This window comes from Eulemur rufifrons, chromosome 19 (genome assembly GCF_041146395.1).
Source record: "Eulemur rufifrons isolate Redbay chromosome 19, OSU_ERuf_1, whole genome shotgun sequence".
Lineage (NCBI taxonomy): Eukaryota > Metazoa > Chordata > Mammalia > Primates > Lemuridae > Eulemur > Eulemur rufifrons.
The window spans coordinates 85920785-85943973 of NC_091001.1; the positions used below are offsets into that span (position 1 = coordinate 85920785).

Sequence of the window (23189 nt, forward strand, 5' to 3'; positions counted from 1 at the left end):
TTGCTAACTATAAGATCTTGAGCAAAAATCTAAGCCTCAGATTTCTAAGCTATGACTATCTCATAGTATTGTTGGGGGGACCACATGACACAGAACATGTAAAATGCATGGCACATAGTAAGGCTCAGTATATGTTAGCTATAATTATAGCTTTTCATGAATATAAAGTCAATATATAAAACATATTAAAGGTTAAATTACAGTACCATAGTGTTATATATGCTTGGTTATTACTCTCTTGTCAATTGTATGGTGACAGGAAGATCCACCAAGAAGATTCTTCTGAGCTTGTTTGGAATTACAGTGAATGTCACATATGTGCTGTACAATTTTATGTAAAATTATACAACTTTAATTTTAAAATTGACCAGTACAGAGCACTGATTAATCTTTGGCATATTTACATATATAAAAGAAGTTTAAATATGTATACAGAAACAGAGATGCTTGAGGTTCACACAACTTGATGCACTAGCAGCCTCCATTATTCTAACTTTCATTATAAATGACACTTGAGTGTATGTGTATTTTTTAAATTGTAGCTTTAAAAAATAATTCAAAATGGATTTTTACCTATTAAATTTGAATCAGATGTCTGTGGAACTCTTAAAGTCCCTTTTACAGAAAATCTGTATCCTACTTTTTCTGAGTAGAGAAATAAAGATGTCTAAATAAAAGAAGTTCTTAAATTGTTGTAGTGGTAAGACAACTTTTTATATGGCTTAAATTTATTGTAAGTGCTAAAAGTATCTTTTCGTAAGCCAAACTTATTAATTCAACAGATTGAATGCCAACTGCAATTTGAGGTGCTAGAGATGCATCAGTGGGAAAAAATGTCAATTAAAGTTTATAGGTATTTTCCTGTATGATTTGTTCTTTTTGTGTTTTTTTAAAGAAATCCCAAGGTCATATACTGCTGTAGTTTTTTTTTTTTTTTTTTTTTTTTCCATATTTAAATCCTTAATCCATTTGGAATTGCTTGGGGGACATGAGAAAGCAATCCAATTTATTCTTACTTTTAACATATGACCTGTTCTGTCGGCACCAATTTTTGAACTAATCCTTTCTCCACTGATCTGTAACAGCACCTTTGTCATAGACTGAGTTTGCCTGCATGTATTATATACTCATTTTCTTTTATATTTAGGAAATTTTCTGTGTCGGCAAAAATCCCTGAAACCAAGTGGTGCCAGAAGTGTTGTGTTGGTAAGTAACCTGTCCAGTAACATGTAGCTCCCCTGTTTTGCAGAGTGGCTAAGAAAACCCCATGAGGCTACAGGAGGAGAAAGGTGCCAGATTTTTTTTTTGTTTGCTTTGGCTGGGTGATTTTGCTGTTTACCTCCCCTCTCCCATTTAAATATTTCAAATCTATGTGAAGTTTATGGATTTTACTATTGTTCTTTTTACAGTTTAATTTTTTTAATCTCTCTTTCAAATATATTTACTTTATATCTTAACCAGAAGAAAAGTACAAAATCTGAGGCAATTCAATTTTATTGTTGTTAAGCCTGTATTTTAAGGTTTGATTACTGTCTATAGTGTTTCCTAGTGACCGTAACATAGAACGGAGGGAGATGGACAGTGTTTTATTTTTAGAAACAAAGCATTATTGCTTCTGAATATTACTACCAAAAGCACCCTGTGACCCACCTAAATGTGTTGTATCCTATCAATTTGACTACTTCTCCCCAAATTTAGTTTGACCCTTTTTTCAGGATGTTGCTACTCAGCTAATTTCCTTGTTAACATATGACCTCTAGTCCTCCTTCCTGGCTCTCAACACCATTACAACCAGCAGTTTCATTTGTGCATACAAATAAAAATCCTGTGCAAGTGTTGAGGGCATTTCCTCCTATTACCTGAAACAGTATTTCTTTTTCACCTTGCTGTCTAATTAAGAAGTTGAACTGACATCTAGCTTTTGTTTTTGTTTTGAGCATGCAGTTATTATTGTAAGGACTTTGTATTATCGTCAGAGAACTCATGTTTCTTTTTTGCCTTAACAGTAAGAAATCCATACACAGGCCATAAATACCTATGCGGGGCACTTCAGACTAGCATCGTCCTATTAGAATGGGTTGAACCAATGCAGAAATTTATGTTAATTAAGGTAAGCATGAAAGTCAACCTATCACATTCTTAGTACAAAAGCTCAATTGGCAACTTCTGTTTTCTTTAGAAAAACATTTTTTCAGTTAATTCTCAAGTAAATTTAATGATTTCAGATTATATGGCAGGGTGTGAAAAACTGGCCAATTATAAGGAACTCAATTGACCTAATAAAAATTTTGAAAGAGTTTAGAGAAATAGTTCAGGGGTATGGCAGTAGGGAGCTGGATACAGAGTGTCTCACATACACAGCCAGATGTCAAAAACAGGAGGTGCTAAAAGATCAGTGAAATGTTTTGAATATACTCTCTAGTTGATCCTGCTCCATCACAGCAGAGAAACAATCTACACCTTGGTGTTTGGTCTGAGAAGACAAGGGATGACCACAATAAGGGAGAATTGATTTGTTTTGATTATATGCCTACCTGTTAATCTGCCCATGTCTTTCCATGGATAATTGTTTTTCTTAAGTTTCTCAAGAATCTTTAATTAATGAATGACCTTTAAAATATTTAATATTACTCAGCTATAATCCACATTTTGAGGAAAAACTAACTTTTAAAATGTATGAAGTGCAGGCTCAGTTTATACCATGGAAATACCAAATGAATTTTTAAAAACTCTTTTCTTTGCTACTGTGTATGAATTAAGTAGTCTTATTTCATGCACGTTTGATCTCTAAGTAGAAATTGGAGTCCGAATATAACTGGAGTGAAATTCTTTCTAAATTTTATAATATTAAATTAGGATGTTTAAAGTATTGACTTCCTGTTATTTAAAATCTTATGTGCGACTGAAATCTAATTTTAGTTTTCATATCGGTATTAACTTCAAGATTAACTAGGGCTAGAGATGAAAAAATAGTTTTAAAAATTTGAAACTTACTGAAGTAATAGTAATTTCACAAATAAATTCACTGAAACAAAAATTCTTTAAACCAAAAGCTAAGGGGAAAATAGCCTTATAAATTTTCTAAAGTAGAGCTACTGAATATAGCCTTTTTATGGCAAAAAATGTTTTGTTCTCTGCTCCTCTTTGTTCTTGCCTGTGTGACAAAAGGATGCCTTATCCTAGATGGAGTGGTAAAGTCTACACAGTTGGACTTTTCTGCAGCTCCTTCCTTCCCTATCTTCTTCTTTCCTTTTCTTCCTTAGTCTATTTTAGATATGTCCTTCCTGTTCCTTTCATTTCCTAACCTCTATGAAAATGACAAAATTTCATCATATCTGTTATTCACATATACTGATAGACTGACTGAACTTCGGTATGAATGAATTTTACGTGTTAGCTGATGTGTTAAGCCATGTATCCTAAGATATGTAATGAAAGACCCTTTATTAAAGGAATTTTAGGTATCAAGAGCATGCAGTAGGAAATACATATTTTGAAGACATGGAAAGCTTAAAAATTACCCACCCATGGCTTCTCTTTTCCAAGTGGATGGCACCAGGGCGCTTGGCCTGGCTCTGACTAGTGAAGCCTCTTAACCAGCATTCTGAGTAGGAGACTGGTAGCACAGTCCTGCTTGCAGGTCTCCTTCAAGACTTTCTCAGTCTTCCCCCTTTCCTTAAACTCCCAGAGCTGTCTGCCTTTGCCCACCTCCCTTCATCGTAACCCAGCTTTCCTTTCTGTGTCTCTCTGCTTCCAGACTTTCATATGTGTATTTTATTTCTATATTTGACATTATTTCAATTAGTATTTATGATGTTTCTTTACTATAACTCTTTACCAGATGTGTTCAAAAACAGTCTTATGCTTTCTATATTCTTCTTTCCTCTTAATTACATTTCTGACAGTTTTTGCTTAATTAGACTACATTTTCATCATAAATAAAAGTTAAAAATTCAAGATTTCCCAGCAGATACTATGTACTTATTACAAACTATGCACAGTGCTACTTACTAGCTCAATAAAAGTGAGTAAGATATGGTCTCTGCCCTCAAGGACAATCACCAGTAGTAACTGGATTTAAAGGTATTAGATGGAAATCCCCTCCTGTTAGTAACTTACACAACATTGCTCAGTTATTGTTGGAAGCTACACAGAAGTAGTCAAAATCTGTTGGGTTTTTTAATATGCTGACAAATTTTTAAAAAGCAAGCATTGTTTTCTTTCTGCTTTATTGCTCTTATCATATTTCAAAGAGAATTTTTAGAATTGTTCTACCTTATTAAAAAGGTAACAAATTTTATCCAAAACATGTGCCCCAGGGTAATGGGAAAGCTCGTAGAAAAGAGGTTTGGAAAATGTTGCTGAAGAAGTGTCTGTGCCTGTGTGATGGAGGCACACTAGCAGCCCCGGGGAAGGAAGGGATGTGGGAACAGGTGCACGCAGAGCTTCATGTTCTAGCTATGAGGACCATGTTGTATCTTCCAACTATTTAAAACTAGTAGTTATGGTAGCCCCATTGCAACTATTTATTTTCTTTAGAATTTATAGGTTGCCAAGTTAAAAAAATTAATCAAATTTAGTAGCATTCTCTTTTTACTACGTAAGCATGTATACCTGAAGATTAGAATTAATATTACCTAATTTTTCAACAGTATGTGAGTAGAATCATAAAGTATACGTTGATTTGTGTCTGGCTTCTTTTTTGCAAAATCGTATTTGTCTGGTTGTTGGTTATAGCTATAGGTTGTTTATTTTCATTCCTCTACAATTTTCTATTCTGTGAATATGCCATCATTTTATCCATTCTACTATTGACAGGCATGTGTGTTATTTCTAGTTTTTTGTTATTCTGAACAGTGGTGCCGTGAACATTTTTACTTTTGTTTCCTGTGCCTGTGTACTCATGGTCTCTAGAATGTATGCCTGGGAATACTATTGCAGAGTCATAAGAAATTCGTATCTTCAACAATAATTGATAATGTAATTAACCAATGTGGTTTTACCAATTTATACTCCCCCCACCAACATGTGAGCATTAATTTACTTACTCCTCCCTGATGCGTGTTAATGTCATTCTTTTTAATTTTAATTTTTTAATTTTATCCATTTTGGTGGGTATGTGTAATATCTCATTGTGATTTTATTCCTTGATTACTAAGGAAGTTACCATTTTCTATCTATTTTTCTAAATCTTCAAAATATGAATTTGTTTTATTCTCTTGGTAGCAATATAAAAATAATTTTAAAGTTATATAAACTAAAATTGGTTGTATTGTAACTATAATTTAATTTTTTTTAATGAAATCACTTTAGATATGAGGCTAAATTTTTAAATATATTTAGGAGCTTTTCTTGCTAATTAACATTTCACTTCTCTCATCCATGTTTTCTCAATTGGCTAAGAAGGCAGAGGAATATAACTGAAGATGTATCAAATTGAGAGAAAGAAGACTGCCAGAAAGGCTGGGGGGACCCTGGGCCAATCACCCAATTCCTTTACCTCAGTTTCCAACTCTGAAAAGAGAGGGTTGGACACATGACTTACAAGTTCCCTTCCAGCCCTAATATCCTAAAATCATGTGATTTTTAGCTTTAAAACTTTTTAAAGTGGTAAACCTACCATCTTTATCAAGATACTTCATAATTTAGATTTTTCTGCATACCCTGAATTTCTATGACAAGAAGCAATCTTTATAGTAGAAAGCTATTTTATGTACTTTTAAAAGACTACAAATTTTTTCATACTGTCAAAGAATTATTTGACTTTTGTTTTCCTACATTTAATGTATTTTTGTTTCTTTCTCTAGCACATAGATTTTCCTATACCATGTCCACTTAGAATGTTTGAAATGCTGGTAGTTCCTGAACAGGAGTACCCTTTAGTTTGTGTTGGTGTCAGCAGAGGGCGAGACTTCAACCAGGTGGTTCGATTTGAGACTGTCAATCCAAATTCTACCTCTTCATGGTTTACAGAATCAGGTTTGTGATTTTTTTTGAAGTTATGCATATACTGGTTTTATAAGTAATAAATTTACAATGTCTTTTATTAAGCAAAAACTGCATAAAAAGCCAGTCTTCAATAACTATGATTAAACTGTAAGAAGAGAAGATGACTTTCTTTAAAATAGCTAACTCATTTGGTACATTTAAAACAATTTGGCCAAGCATGTACATTGGGAGCACATAAACTAGTTTTTATATTTAATAATGAATATGATAAGGATCTGATCCTCAATGTCTTGTATTGGGTGTATATTAATAAACAATTTTGCAGTATCTCTTACTATAAAATAAGTTACACACCTACGTCATTTTATGATTTTTGAAAAACGTATGACATTTTATATAACGCAGTTTATCTAAAAGGTGTATAGGTAACCCTTGAAGTCACATCTGTATTACTTGGAAATAATTACATTAATATGACCAATTGAATACCAGTTAAAGCAGTTTTTCTAAAAAAAAAAAAAAAAAAGTTTATGTTTACTCTAATATTTTTAATATTTTAATAATATTTTTCATTTTATGTTTCACATTTTTTAGGGAATTTTGTATGCATCTGTTTTGATGTTTATTAATACAAAACTAAATCTATGAAATGCACATTAACATAGGAAACATTTAAAACATATTAAAGTATATTAACATGGGAAATATTTAAAACAAAGCATGGGCACTTAAAAATTTCATGACTCTCAGAATTTTCAGGTATTTTATGTAATTTTAAATGGTATGTCCCTGGAAATTTGCATATTATATAGCTCCAGTTGCCCTGCCTCCCTGAAAATCATCAGGTGGTTTTACCTTTTTAATGACATTCAGTCACTTTACTAGGAGTGTTGGTAAAGGGATCATTGAGTATTTAATACATACCAGTGATGCCCAAACTTGATCATGCATCAAAATCACTGGGAGACTTGTTAAAACGTATTGCCAAGCACCTCCCCCCCCCCAGAGTTTTCATTTAGTAGATCTCGAATAGGACCTAAGAATTTTCATTTCTGCAAATTCCTAAGTGATGCTGATGATGTTGATACATGGACCATAGTGTGAGAACTACATACATACACAAATCTCAGGCTAATAGCAAAGCTGATTTTTTAAAAAAGGAAGAGCTGCTTGTTTTACAGTACAGTCAGCCCTTCATATCCATGGGTTCCACATCACCAATAGTGTTGACAGTAGCTAACATCTACTATGTTGAGCAATTACCTGGGTTAGTACTTGCATCAGTATTTGAACCCAAGTAGTCTGGCTCAACCACTATGTATGTGTTGTAAAAATGTATATCCATTTGAAATACTATTACCATCAAAATTCTTTTTCTTAAATGTCTCTATGCTTTAAGTACTACAGTTTTCTGTAAGTTTACTGAGCTTTTTTTATGTTGTAGATACCCCACAGACAAATGTTACTCATGTAACCCAACTGGAGAGAGATACCATTCTTGTATGCTTGGACTGTAAGTTTTTATTTATGAACGTCTTATTTTAATAAGGCATCTTTTATCTTCATTTCTGAGTGACTTTCCCTCCCCCCCAGGTTGTATAAAAATTGTAAATCTCCAAGGAAGATTAAAATCCAGTAGAAAATTATCATCAGAACTCACCTTTGATTTCCAGATTGAATCAATAGGTAAGTCAAAGTTTTCTATTTCTTTGCATTATGAACTGCTTAAAATAATTTATCTGATAATTGTCTGAAATTATAGATAGATATAATTAAGGACTCATTTTTTAAAAAATATATGCTATAATGCATATGAGGTCACTATCGGCCTTCACTTTTATACATTCTCCAAAGTAGTTTAATAACTATAGTGGAAATAATGTTATCTTCCTTGAAGATTTGGCATTTTCAAAAGAAACAAGTTAAATATCATTTCTCAGCTGGACATGGTGGCTTCCACCTATAATCGCAGCACTTTGGGAGGCAGAGGCAGGAGAACCATTTGAGGATAGATGTTTGAGACCAGCCTGGGCAATATAGTGAGACCCCATCTCTACAAAAAATTTTTTAAAAAACTTAGCTGGATGTGATAGCTCATACCTGTAGTCCTAGCTACTCGGAGGCTGAAGTGGGAGATGGCTTGAGCCCAGGAGTCCAAGGTTACAGCAAGCTGTGATCATGCTTTGCTCTCCAGCCTGGGTGACAGAGTGAGACCCTGTCTCAAAAATAAATAAATACCATTTCTCATAATATAGTTATGAAGTGCCATTTCTTCCAGACTCCTGTAAAGTTTCCCTATAAGTACTTTAAAATTTATTATTTAACGAACTATAGAAATGATCCCTGAAAGTATAGTCTTAAAAAAAAATTATTATTTAATATACCCTATTATGTTTTTGCTGCTGTGCTTACTAATCAGAGAATTTTAATTCTATGAAATTTCCTTCTTGCCATTCTCAACATTTTGCTTGATAGGAGTTTTTTCTGGAGAATTTCTGACAGAATCAGTATTATAAAATGATTATATTTAGGAAAAATAAGATAAAAATAATTATATATAGGATGGTGCTGGAAAATCTGTGATAATTAATTTAACTATATACACTTATTCTGGTGTCCTTTATCAGTAAAATAAAGATCTTTGCCTTTATATATGTTTGCAAAGGGTAAAGCCAAGGGCAGACAGTTTACTTGTCTTATTCCTAGTTCTGCTATCTTCTTTCCCCTAGCTAGAATGCCCCTTGCCCAACAAGCAAGTGATAAGGATAAATTAGTTTTGAGGGACATCTGATCAAGATGTTAAAATGGAATCCATGCTTGCAAAGACATAGCAAGCGTCAAAGACCATGATCAACAACAGAAACTCAAAACAGTATGCAGGCCTAAAGCCCAGGCCTGCTGGGCTTCAGGTGCAGAAGTAGATGACAGCTGGGCATCTGGTTGATAAAGAAAACTACAAATGCCCCACGGGAGATGGGAAACCACAGCCAGGCTCATTGCCTGGTAATTAAACATGATGGTTTTATAGGTGATTTTTGCCCACCCTTAAAGAAAGAGATAATCCCTATCCTATACACACTGTTTCAGATTGTAGACAGAATTCTGAACAAATCAGTGTTTAGCACTGATGCTGAACTCAAAACAAGATTCGCACAGAAAACAAAAATTATAATCTTATGAAAATTTATTTTTAAAATTCTAAATAAAATGTTAGCAAATAAGAAATCCACATTATCAAGTAATAGACTTTATCCCAGGAAAGCAAGGATAGTTCAGCATCAGAAAATGTGTTTATGTAATACACTACATTAAATATTAAAAGAGAAAAATCACGTAATTCTTCTGTAGATATATAAAAAAACATTCAGTAAAGTCTAAGTCATTAAAGATTTTTTTTAAAAAATACTTCTTAGCAAATTAGGAATAGAGGGAAATCTCCTTCACTTAGCAAAGCCTATTAAAAATATCATGGTCAAACTAATTCCCGTTACAGTGGAGAACAAGATAAGAATGCTTTGCTACTATTACATTTCAGCATTGTCTCATTAGACAAGAAAAGAGAAGTATGAAGATTAGAAAGGAAAAAGTAGAAAGATCCTTTTTTACTAATGATATGAGTAGCTACATAGAATATAAAACTCTATAAATAAATTACTAGAGCTAATAAGAAAATTCAGAGTTGCTAGTTATGAGTAACACGAATTAATAACTTTCCTAAATAATCAGTGAAAAATTTAATAGGAAAAAAGATCCCTTTCACAATAGCAATAAATAACATGTATAAGAATGAATATAATCTAAACATGGTTAAGACGATTATCTAGGAAATTCTGAATTATTTTTTAAAGGCATAAAAGAAGATTTAAACAAACAAAGAATTACATCATATCCGTGGGTCGAAAGACTCAATATGAGAAAGGTGTCAGTTCTTCACAAATTAATGCGCAAATTCTGTGCATTTGCAATAAAAATCCCAACAAGGTGTTTTGTGCCACATGATAAATTCATCTTAAAATTCATACGGACCTCAAAAAACTAAAAATAGAACTACCATATGACCCAGCAATCCCACTGCTGGGTATATATCCAAAGGAAGGGAAATTCAGTATATGAGAAAGATACCTGCACTACCTGTTTATTGCAGCGCTATTTGCAATAGCCAAAATTTGGAATCAACCTAAGTGTCCATCAGCGGATGAATGGATAAAGAAATTGTGGTACATATACACAATGAAATATTATATAACCCAGCAAAAAAGAACTAAATTCTGACATTTGCAACAACATGGATGGAACTGGAGAACATTATGTTAAGTGAAATAAGCCAAGCACAGAAAGACAAATCTCATGTGCTGTCACTCTTAGTGGAAGCTAAATATTAACAACAATTGATCTCATGGAGACAGAGTAGAATAATGGTTACCAGAGGCTGGGAAGGGTAGCGAGAAGGGAGGATAAAGTGGGGATGGTTAATGGGTGTGAAAATATAGTTAGATAGATAGAATGAACAATGTTTGATAGCACAACAAAGTGACTATAGTCAACAATAAGTTAGGGTATACTTCAAAATAACTAAAAGAGTGGAATTGGAATGTTCCTAACACAAAGAAATGATAAATGCCTGAGGTGACAGATAACCCTATTACTCTGATTTGATTAATTTACATTGTATGCCTATATCAAAACATCACACGTACCCTATAAAGATATATAACTATTATGTACCCATAATAACTAAAAATAAAAAAGAAAGAAATTCATATGGAAAAGCCAAAGACCAAGGATAGTAAAATAAATGTTGACAAATACTTGTTCTATACAATATTGAAAGTTACTGTAAAGCCACAGTAATTAAGGCAGTCTGGTATCAACACAGGGATAAATAGAAGAGAGGGCCCAGACACAGACCCACATGTAAATGGAATTAGGGCATTATCTATCAGTGGGGAGATGATAGAGTATTCAACAAATGATGCTGGTGCAAATGATTATCTGCAGGAAACAAAATTAGATTTCTTCCTCACTGAATACACAAAACTAAATTTTGCTTTATTTACACCCTATGTACCAGTAATTCTATGTCTAGGTGTCCAACCCAGGAAGAGTTTTGTACGCATATTCAAGAAGATGTACAAGAATGTTTCTTGCAGCATTGTTTGTAATAAAGAAAACCTAAATAAGAAATAACTTAAATGTTCATCATAAAAAATGTAGGAAAGTTGGAAACATTCAATGTAAAGTTTATATTGATAATGTAAATGTACAATGTAGTAATAATAAAAACATACATGAGAATGACAAATATCAAAGTTATACTGGTTATCTCAGAGAGGAAGGAAAGGCTGGAATGGGATTAGGGGAGGAGTATGTAGGGGATGCCAGCTCTATTTGTTTTTATTTAAAGCAAATATGGCAAAATGTCAGGATTTGATAGTTGAGTGGTAGATACCTATGTGTTTTATGCTGTCCTCTATGTTTTTCTATGTTTGCAGTATTTTTAAAAATTATTTAAAAACAAATATTTTCATTGAATTTTCTTTTTTCATATCAAAAAGATAAGCTCTATATATTTTAAAACTTCCAAATGTAAAGATGCCATACAAATATGAAATAGTTAACATTAGTTATTAATTGAAATAATGCTATCCGAGATAGAAAGAGGAATGAAGTCATGCTTATTAGTTGAACTTTTGTACTATTAACAGTAATTGAGCTGTTCTTGCCTGCTAGTTTGCCTACAAGACAGTGTGCTAGCTTTCTGGAAACATGGAATGCAAGGTAGAAGTTTTAGATCTAATGAGGTAAGTAATCTTTTTAAAATTGCAGCCATTAAATAGTCACAAGACATTATTACATTTCCCTTTAAATAATCCCCTTTAATTTTTGGAAATTCCTAAATGATGCAAGTAATACTTGATTTGCTAACTTCATTAATACTTAACCATATTTAGTCTATTGATAAAGTCAATAGCACATGCTGTATAGCCCCGTCTTCATTACTCAAACAACTTTAGTGCATATTTAATGTGCCTCTAGATAATCATCCTCAAATTCAGAACAAGAACTTCCTAATACTGCTAAAAATGAGCCAACTATGATTTTCTTTCAACTTTCCCAGACCAAAGCCTGGATTTGGAACAAGAATGCTGGTGCTGGCCCTCTGTCCTGAGGCACTTTTTTTTTGCCTTGTATTTCAGAAATAATGACCAATGCAGGCTATAATTAAAAGGTTCTACATTTCTCTTGAAGCCAGCTTGCCCCTATTTCTGTTACCTGTATTCACTTGACATTTATAAGATTCTTTGCCCTTTTCTCCTCCTCTTTTTATGAATGTTCAGCTGCATTTCATGAGTCCTTTCTACCTTACAGGAATACTTTGACTCCAAGCCATGTGACATATTCAGTTCAGTTCAACATTTATGGCTTAAAGTTCTGGGGTTAGAAATATGAACAAGATATGATACTTTCCCCCCTATGTTATAGGCAAGTAAAATTATCAAAAAACTCTTCCAATACCCCCAAGCCAATCTCCGCAGTATAACTTTTACTTGATCGTTGGAATGAAAGGGAAACCTCAGGTCCCTTGAGCAAGAAAATAGCTCATTTGTTTCCTGAATTTTCATTCATTAAGCTGAGAGCATTTCTTCTAACAAAGTAAGCAGTATAGCATAGTGATCGTGGGCATGGAGCCTAGAGCTGAGACATTCAGGTTCAAGTCTCAACCCTGCTAGTTAGGAGCTGTGGCATGTCACTTAACTTCTCTCTACCTCTAATTTTTCATATGTGAGTTGAGAGTTGTTAAGATGAAATGAAATGAGCGTGTAATGTGCTGGGTACAGTGCCTGCCATATGGTAAGTGTGGAAGAAAGGTAGCTGCTAATGTTTCTAACAGTAATTCTCATAAGTGGGCTCACTTCTCAGGAAGATCTTAAAGTCACCTGAGGGACTGGCTCAGGGAGGTAGAGCCCATAAATACTAGTCAAAGAAAAAAAGGCATTATAGGCAGAACAGAGTGATTTAAAAAAAAAAAAAAGGAAAGAAAAGTTTGCCCGAATAATCATCTGAGGAACTTTCTCAAACAACACAGGCAGCCCTTCACCTCACCTCCAAAATTGTTATGTCCTTCTAGTAGGCAGACTCCACTGTCATGGTGAGCCTCTGTTACTGAAGTCACCATGTTGTTTCTTTCAGGTGTGCTGGGTTACAATGGAGGTTAAAAATTATTAGTGTTTGCAGAAAAACTAATTGCAGGGGTATTGATGGAATAAATTTAGTTTCAAAATCAAATTGCAAGAGAATGGGGAAGAAATGGGAAAGATTATTATGTATTGAGCACTTCTTTAGCTAGATGTTATACCCACTAATCCTCATAAGAACACTGCAAGGTACTACTGCAGGATAGATCTTTTCTCTCCCCTTTTGCAGAAGGCAAAACCATTTTTAACAGATTGCATAGCTTGCCCAATGTCACAGCTAGTAAGCAGGAGAACGGAGATTAAAACTGAAGTCATGTCTGGCTTTTAAACATTTCATATTGTACCACATGACAGCCTTTTAAGTAAAAGAACCATATCTAAGTGGCTTACGGCTACCAGGAGTCTTGCTGTCAATGTTAACATAAATGACTAAGGTTTCTAATAAACAGAATGGACTTAGTGCTTTGCTTTTAAGTTTTTCCTATGAAGTCTATAATTTAACAAGTAGTTTTCCTTTGCTTGTGTTTTGTGATTAATTCAAAATCAGCCATATTTTTCCTAGACTAACAAATTGACACATCTACATGCTGACTTAAATAATCATGCAGGGATGTACTTCCATATTAAGAGTTATGTTTCTTTTCTGTAGTTATAATGAAATGCCCATGTAAAATTTTGTATCTTTAATTTCAGAAATTAATTTGTATTTTAACTGAACAGGTAACACAAGAAATTTCAGATAGCACAAGAATATTCAGGCTGCTTGGATCTGACAGGTATGAAAATGGGCTGTATTAAATCCATAGTAGATGTTTTTATAAATCCAGCATGAAACTGGTTTCTTTCTCAAGAGAATTGAATTTCTGCAATAATATGTTGAACAGTGTATTTTGCACACTGTAAGAATTCACAAGCCAGAAAGTTAAAAAGCATTTGAAAATGTAACTGATCTTCCAAGGAACAGGAATTTATAGGTCTGTCAGTACTAGTTTGCATTAAACATACTATCAGAAGTCTGATTTTCAGCAGAAGAAAGAGGAAATACCATATAGTGACAAACAGAACTTTTTGTTTTTAATGCCAAATAGGATTTTGGAAATCTATTCTAATTTACCTTCCGATTCTTGAACTGCAAATTATTTTTAGAATTTGCCATAAGAAGTAAGTTCCTCCAAATTATTTCTAATGTAGGTTTCTTCTCACCTCTTACACTCAAAAGAACACTGGCTTAGAGGTGGGAGGTGGTGGCCAGCAAAATTACTTCCCAGAGCTAGAACTGGCCCCGTGATCATAGCAATAGCAAATGAATCTGGCCACAAATCAAACAAGCAGCATTTATAGAGTCATATGGTGGAAAAGCAATGGAAAGTTTTTCTGATAATGTTAGTTTTCAAAAATAACTTTGTTTTGTTATATGTTTTTTGTTCATTACTTTTAGGGTCGTGGTTTTGGAAAGTAGGCCAACTGATAACCCCACAGCAAATAGCAATTTATACATCCTGGCGGGTCATGAAAACAGTTACTGAGAATTTTGTGCTTTGACAGTTAACTATAGAAAGAAAGAACACTACCGCTGCAACATTAATGGATGCTTGAAGCTGTACAAAAGCTGCAGTAACCTGGCTTCAGTTACTTTGTAATTTATTGTGGCATGAGACAAGATGGGGAAAATTTTTGTTTTAAGTGGTATGGATATGTTTAGCATATTGAACCACACAAGTGCTTAATTCATTGTTATGTAATCTTTGTACATATGGGCAGTATTTTTCTGTGAAACTTCATATTGCTGAAGACATACACTAAGAATTTATGTAGATAATGTACTTTTATGAGATGTACAAGTAAGTGTCTTATCTGTACAGATGTAAATGTTGACGAAAATGCAATTGGGTTTAATATTTTAAGAATTCTTTAGTATATTCTTGGGTGTGGTTATATTACAAGATGGGATGCTGGCAATGAAACAATACATTTAACACTATTGTATTTTTATTATCTGTAATTTAGTAATATGAATATAAATCTTGTAACTTTTAAAATTGTAATGGAGGCTTTAATCATTTTATAATCTTGTTTTTAATTTTAATGCAAGTACACTGGTGTTTATATTTGCACAAAGTATTGGTATGTGATGTATTAAGTCACAAAAGTAAGCTGTGACATCGTCTATACGCATTTGGCTCCACAACATCTTTTTTAAATGTATTTGGATTGTTTTCTATATGAAACAAACCAATTACAATTAACCATCTGTTGTAGTAACTGGTCTTTTTATAGTTAAGCAGAACCCTGTAAGATTGCTTGTCTGTGCTTAAAAACAATACTTTTGAAAAATTTTGAATCACAGAATAGCGGTACTGTGATGTAACATTGCAGTCGTCGTCTGAATTGCAGTATGCACAAAGAATAAATTAGCATCATTAAAGAGTCCACACTAAACATTTCATATAATCACACTGAAGAACTATAACATTCCATAGAGTGAAGTGGTTCAAATTTCTTGTGGAATTTTTACTTTTGTTGACATTATTTTATGATCTTTTTCATATTCCTTTTGATTTAGAGTATTAACACATGGCCAAAATAATTTAGTTACTACCTCATACAGACAATATAATGGTTACTACGCATCACAGGAACTTAGTTTTGCTTTAAGTCATTTTTGATTGCTCTTTTTCCAATGGAATATGTATATACCAAGTTTTAGCAAAATGCACACTTTTGGCTCTTTTTGGTATATGTTCTTTATATTTTAATGTGAGTATATACACTAAGAACAAACTAAATTGTGATTTATGGTCTTCATTTATTTTAATTGATAATAGTTTTAAATATGTTCCTCATTGTACATATTGTAAAATAAACATGTTTTTTAACATGCTGTTGTATAGTAGCTTGTCATCTGGCTTAATCTGTATACAGAACACTGAAATATATTAAGGGGGGAACTGTATTTAATTGTTTTGTATTTATATTATGAAGTACCCAGTTCTGGTCCCTCAAATCATGATTTTTATTTGATCTGATCTCAATTTCACGCAATAGTAATATTCTCGCATTTGAGAAAAGGGCATGTTTTGTAGAATTTTCAACTTTCTGATCAGAAAAGTAATTAAACATTCATAGTTTTTTGGTTAGAGCAGGGGTCAGCAAACTACAATCCTCAGCCCAGTCCAGCCTGCTGCCTGTTTTTATAAATAAAGTTTTTGGGACACAGCACCACATTCATTTGCATGTTGTCTGTGACTGCTTTTGTGCTACAGTGTTGGAGTTGAGTGGTTTCCCAAAAACTGGATGGCCCAAAAGGCCTAAACTGTTTACTTTCTTGATCCTTCACGGAAAAAAATTTGACAATGCCTGGGTCAGAGAAAGGAAGAGAAAGTGTTGGGAAATGCTGTTCTGAAGGTAAGGAAGGGGAAGATAAAGTGGAAAGAACTGGATTGGGGACAAGAGGCACTATTTCTGCTATTGTTTATGCTACATCCTGTCCCAGTAGCTTGAATAATTGCCTTGACTAAAATACTTTCCATGTCTAAAATCATACAGATGCTAATAATCATAACAATTGTGTTCATTTATCACTTTTCCCAAATACATTGTGAATAATCTTAGCATTCATCACTAATGACTGTGTTTTAAAACACATCTTGATATAGTATAACATTATTGTCAATTTGCTGAAAAACAGACTCATAGAAAAGATTTTCAAGAAATTAAGATTCTGTTCTTGGCTCACATTGACAAGGTTGTTAATTCTTTTTTCTGGACCACTATTTTTTTTTTCCAGTTTTCAATACCTATAAAGTTATATAAAGGGTCATATCTCAAAATATGTTAATTGTCACATTTAACTGTCAGGCACTCAAACATTTTCAGAAAATAAAATATACAACTGGTGCATTACCAAGGGGCTTGTTAAAAATATCCCTTGAGTCATAATCTTTGAGGTGAGGTCCAGTAACATATTTTTATGAAGTTGTATAAGTAATTCTGATTTGCAGCCCAGCCTGAGAACCACTGGTGGGCATTAAATTTAAATCAGTGTTTCCAAGTTATGTCCAAGGATTACCTGCCTCAGAAAGAGCCATCTTTGATGACAGTTAAAAATGCATATTTCAGGCCAATTGTGGGGGCTCAATACCTCTAATCCCAGCACTCAAGGAGGCTGAGGCAGGAGTTCAAGACCAGCCTGGGCAAGGGCAAGACCCCGTCTCTACTAAAACATGGAAGAAAATTAGCCGGGAGTGGTGGTACACAGCTGTAGTCCCAGCTACTCGGGAGACTGAGGCAGGCGGATCACTTGAGCCCAGGAGTTTGAGGTTGCTGTGAGCCGTGATGATACCACCACACTCTAGCCTGGGCAAGAGAGTAAAACCCATCTCAAGAAAGAAAAAAAAAGCAAATTTCTAGGCTCCACCCAAGAACTTGTGGATCTTTATACACTCAAAAGGAAGAAAGTTACTCACTTAAATGTTAGAAACAATCTGTTTGGTCTTCGTTAAAGTTCAAGTTATCTTAGCTAATCACATAAACATTTTTGAGAAGAATGTCATCAGTTGTTTACGGTCCTATTGCCATCATTCACCTTTGAAGTATGTCTCTGATTGCAGCAGAGACCAGGATATAAAGGACGGATTATATCAGCTTTCACCATTACTGGAGAGGTGAAAATATATGCCACACAAAATAATGGGTAAATACCAAAAGGGTTTATAATAATAGGTTCCCAATGCATATATCATGCCCAGTACTTTTCTACAGGATGTACATACCACTTAAGCTCTAGAACACCCCATTGACGTAGGTGTTGTTAACTCCATTTACAGATGAAGAAACTTAGGCACAGGAAGCTTAAATAACTTGCCCAGGACTATAGCTGGTAAGTGATAGAGCTAAGGTTCGAACCTAGGCACTTGGCTCAAAGTGTATTCTTTTAACCATTGCTAGACTATTACATAATAGAATATATGCAGTATATCCACTGCCCACTAAAATACACTCTAGCGTTTTCCCTGTGGAATTCCCTTTTTTCCCAGCTGTTGGATTTCGAATTCTGATTTTTACTGTCCCTTTGCTATAAGACAAATTATCAATAACTTCCTGTCTTGCCAAAATCATTTTTCTTATACAAAGTAGCTTTTTATTTGTTTTGGTTAAGTTTTTGGTTTTTCTTGAGACAGGAAGACAGGCATGGGGTACTGCATGCTTATGGTCCCAGCTACTCAGGAGGCTGAGGGAGGAGGATGGCTTGAGCCCAGGGGTTTGAGGCCGCAGTGAGCTGGGATGACGCCACTGCACTCCAGCCCCAGCAACAGAGCAAGACCTTGTCTCAAAAATAGAAAAAAAGTCCTTGTAACAAACCTTTTTTTTTTTTTTTTTTTTACTTTTGTGAGACAATTACATTAACAGCATGTATTGATCATTTACAGTTCATCCAGGCACTTTACTGGCACTGGAGAAAAGATGGAAAAGGCATAATTCCCAGCCAGTTTCATCCAAGGAGCACGCTTGGATGAATAAAGGTAAAGAGCCATTAAGTAGTATTAAAAAAAGAGGTACAAAACATTGTGCCTAATTCTCCTTTGGGAAAAGGAAAACCGTGTGTAGAATGTGTAAACCAGGTAGCTCATAGACGAAGAGTTTATTGCGTGTAGGAAGAAAGCAGGGTAGGAAGCCATGGCCTAGACAAAGGCATGTGCAAAAATACTGCATGTTCGAAGAATAGTGATGGGCAGAGCAGAGGGTGCATGGAGCAGAGTAACCAGGCATGAAGCTGGAGAATAAAAACGGGACTAATTGTGAAGAGCTACCTCATGAGAAAAGTAGCTAGGAATCAACAGTTTCAGAAACTGCAGATCAAGTATCATAAAGATGAAAACAGGCTAGTGGTGATTTCTTGCGTACTTAATGAGAAAATGTTCTATAGCATAATGAAGACAGAAATCATAGAAATAGGTAGATGTGAGTTTATGAGTAGATTTGAGTTTAGCAGAAGTGTTATTTGGTCTTGAAGGAGGAAGGGGATAAAGGTGGTTTCTGGTTTGATTTTGTTTGCTAAACATAGGAGATTTGAGCATATTTCTAAGCAAATGAAGAAAATGGAGAAGAATTAAGATGAATAAGAAAATGCGAGGAGAGTCATCTGTGAGTGAAGAAGGGAAGTGTGGACGTCCTAAATTTGGCCATGATGGGGAGGGAGCTTTTGTTGATGCTAAGACATAGTACCTATGTGCTCAATAGCATATAGTTAGTATTTTAAGTTAATCCTGGAAATAAAAATTCTCTTTTCCAGGGTTAATTCATTTATCTCTATATAGCGATCATCACATTATTGTTTGCTTGACTTTCTTCCCCCCTGGGTGTCAAACCTGTGTCTGATTCTGAATGAGCCCCAGATGCTCGCTGAATTATGAAAATGGCCTCAAGGAACAGCACCGAATCTATAGCTGCTTTTCATAGAAAAACCTGCAGAAGTTTGCTGAAAAGCTGTTTGGATAATAAGGCAAGACTGAAGAGTAAAGGCATTAGAGGATCTTGCAGACTGACGGTTCTGCCCAGGCAGGGAATCGGATTAACCAGTATTCACATTTATTATGCGCGCTTAATTTTAGCGCTCTTGATGTCTTGGAAAGGAACGGGACTTAGTATGATTACAGGTAAATGTTTCCGGAGCGCCTTCACGCATCTTGCTCGTCCACACCTTGACGTTTCCAGGCTGGTCCCAGAGGTTGCCACCGCGTGGTGAAGCCGGGCTGCGGGCGCCCGGGGAACCCGCGCCGGAAGCCGCCCTGCCCCGAGCGGCCCGAGCGGCCCGGTTGCCCGGGAGACGCCGCCGCGGTTCCGCTCGCTCCGGAGTTGCTGGGCCGGCCGCTGCCCGCTGTGAGCGACTCGCGCGGCTCTTGGGGTGCTCCGGGCTGCTGGAGACTGCGTCACCGCCGCCCCCGTCGCCCCCGTCCGTGCCGTAAGTGCGGATTCTCGAGGAGGGTGCGGGAGGGTGGGACGGGGGTCGGCGCGGGGGCGGCAGTGACGGAAAGAGAGGTGGGGTCTGGATGGAGGCTCCCAGATGAGGGAACCAGGAGAAGTAGCCACGGGAAGGGAAAGAGAGAGGTGGGGGCGAGGAGTGAGAGGTGACAGGTGGCTCCCGCCAGCGCACAACCGACCCAGTCGGGATCCCTAGGGTCTGGAGGGAGGTGAGGCCCTGGGGAGAGGAGCGGCGGGAGGTCGGGCGATGGGACGAGGCCGCGGTGGTGGCGCGGGAGGGAGCGAGGGGCGCATCTGCACGCCCGGAGACCCACGTGTGGCCAAGAAAGGAAACTGTCATTAAAAGAAGGCTCAAGACTAGAGTCCTGGACATAAAGTGAATTTATGACAAACTTCCAGATCTGTTATCTGCACACCTTAAATGTGATATATTTAAATAAAATTAGTTCTTTCGATTATGTAAATTATGTGGTCTTCTGGTTTTCTGAGGGTGCTTTTAATTAATCCGAGTGTGTTGTCCCCAAGTTCATAAGAAGGTGTGTGTACTTTTGAAATTCATTAATCAGTATTATGTTTAACAGCCAGATCAGAATGATTTAATAGCCCATTTTCCTAATCAGTTTTATTAAATATAATTTCACGTTTGGTTTCATTGGAAACAATAAGATAACAACATAGCAGGTTGTGATTTTTAGACTATAGAATCCCAAACTGGTCTGGCCTGGTCTTCAAAATCTCTCCTTTCCCTCCTTGTTCCTAAAGCCACTGTTTGCACAAGTTTCCTAGAACCTTTTAGATTAGAAAATTAATGTGATTTTTTTCTCTCTTTTTTTCTACTCCCTCTTTCTCTGCCTTTCTTAATTTTGTTTTCTTTCAGTATATTCCTTAGGCTTGCTCGGGCCCTCAGAACTTGATTTGTGATACAATCATGGAAAACAATCCAACTCCAAGTGTTTTCTGTTTCTATGTACATCATTTTGCAAATCCTTAAAACTAAAGAAATTAAATAGAAAATTTTCAAAGAATTTAATGATCCATTCAAGTATCTACTTATCTATCTGTCTGTCTATAATCACCAGTGGGCTCAAGTCTATCCCTGTCTTTGCCTTTGTCTACAGAACTTTATTAACTTGAGAGTCAAATATTTTGTAGATTCTGAAGTCAGGAGGCCCTTTACCCAAAAGGTATATAGCCTCAGTCTGAAAGTTACTGATGATTATGAAAAATATTTTCAACCAGTTACATCCATTTCCTGCCAATAGCTGCATCACCATTTAATCTTGATTTCCTAAGTACTGTATTAATAATCAAACTGTACCTATTGCCTTTGCTTTAAAAAGACAGTCATTTTACATATTTAATGACTGTCTTTGGAAAGGTTAGAAAATAAAATTATGGTTAGGACTTCAACAGAAGTCTACTATGCACCAGACATGGGCTAACAATGCATAAGTAATGTTTAAGAAAGGGTGAAGGGAAGTTGTTAACATGGCGTGTGTGCAGAGAAAAAGCCTGCCTTTGGGGATTGGGGAGCCTAAACAGAAAAGACGTTCGAGTTGAACTGTGAAAGATGAAGATTTGAAGGTCAAAGATTCCAGACAGTGGTTTCAACGGAGACTTGGAGACCTGAAAGAGTTTGGGGAAGAATCTAAGAAGCGATGCTGGAAAGATAAATTAGGACCAGAGAATAAAGGACTGTAAATATCATACCAGGGTTTGAACTTTATTCTGTTCCATTAGAGACCATAAGATGTTTTTGAGAAAGGATGATATCTGATCATATTGATGTTTGAGAAAGATGGTTTTAGTGTAATTGAAGTAGATATAAAGAAGAAAAGTGAAGCTGGTTGCAGTGGTGCACACTTATAGAGGCTAAGGTGGGAGGATTCCTTGAGCCCAGGAGTTTTAAATCTAGCCTGGACAACATAGCAAGACTCTGTCTCTAAAAAAATGAAGAAGAAGAAGAAGAAAAGTGAGAAAAGACACCTTAAAATAGACTAATATTTTACATTTTGCTCCATTTATCATTTCCTTTCTATGTACATACACATGCATATTAATTTTTCTATATTATTTGACAATAAGTTGCAAACATCATGTCCCTGCACTCTTAAATACCTCAGTGTATATTTCCTAAGAACCAGGATATTTTTTTACATAGCCACAATGCAGATTACCAAAATCAGGAAATTTAATCTATAGTCAATATTTAGATTTCACCAATTATCCCAGGTTTTTTCAGTTTTTTTATTTGTTTGTTTTTTGAGACAGGGCCTCATTCTGTTGCTGGGGCTGGAGTGCAATGGCATCATCACAGATTATATATTATTATAGATTAATTAGGATTTTCTACATACAGTCTTATGTCATTTCCAATAATGACAGTTTTACTTTTTATTTCCAATCAATATGCCTTAATTTCTTTTTCTTGCCTTATTGCACTGTCAAGAACTTTTTAATACAATGATAACTAGAAATGGTGAAAGCAAACATTTTTTTTTTCTAACCTAAAGATAGAACATTCAGTCTTTGACCATGAAGCATAATGTTAATTGTAGGTTTTTCCACAGTTGCCCTTGAGGAAGTTCTCTTCTATTCCTAGTTTATTGAGACTTTTATCATGAATAAGTGTTAGGTTTTGTCAGATAATTGTGTGGTTTTGTCTTTTGTTCTATTAATATGTTATTTTACATTATTGATTTTCAGTATTAAACCAACCTTGCATTCCTGAGAGATAAATCTAACATAGTCATGGTATATAATCCTATCTGTGCTTCTGGATTTTTGCTAATTATTTTTTTGAGGATTCCTTGTGTCTGTATTTATGAGAATAATCATCTGTGATCTTGTGTTTTCTTTGTCTTGACTTTGTATCAGGGTGATGCTTCATAGAATGAGTTGAGAAATGTTCCCTCTTTGATTTTTTTTGAAACAGTTTGTGAAGGATTGGTATTAATTCTTTGAATGTTTGGTAATATTTACCTGTGAAGCAATCTGATCCTGGGCTTTTCTTTGTGGGTGTATTTTTAATTACTAATTCAATTACTTGTTACGGTTATAATT

At 35.1% G+C, this 23189-nt stretch overlaps 1 protein-coding gene across 3 annotated transcripts in view; it reads left to right on the top strand.

The window, feature by feature from the left end:
* The window catches only part of MAP4K3 (mitogen-activated protein kinase kinase kinase kinase 3), a 150411-nt gene extending 134373 nt beyond the window's left edge, over positions 1 to 16038 (top strand). For all 3 annotated transcript variants that reach the window (XM_069494991.1, XM_069494992.1, XM_069494993.1), the window contains 8 exons: positions 1148 to 1206; positions 2007 to 2110; positions 5808 to 5979; positions 7394 to 7462; positions 7543 to 7635; positions 11680 to 11750; positions 13866 to 13921; positions 14584 to 16038. In XM_069494991.1, coding sequence (XP_069351092.1) covers positions 1148 to 1206; positions 2007 to 2110; positions 5808 to 5979; positions 7394 to 7462; positions 7543 to 7635; positions 11680 to 11750; positions 13866 to 13921; positions 14584 to 14671 — 712 coding nt within the window. In that variant the 3' untranslated portion in view covers positions 14672 to 16038. The remainder of the gene's footprint in view (positions 1 to 1147; positions 1207 to 2006; positions 2111 to 5807; positions 5980 to 7393; positions 7463 to 7542; positions 7636 to 11679; positions 11751 to 13865; positions 13922 to 14583) is intronic.
* The last annotated feature ends 7151 nt before the right edge of the window (positions 16039 to 23189 follow it).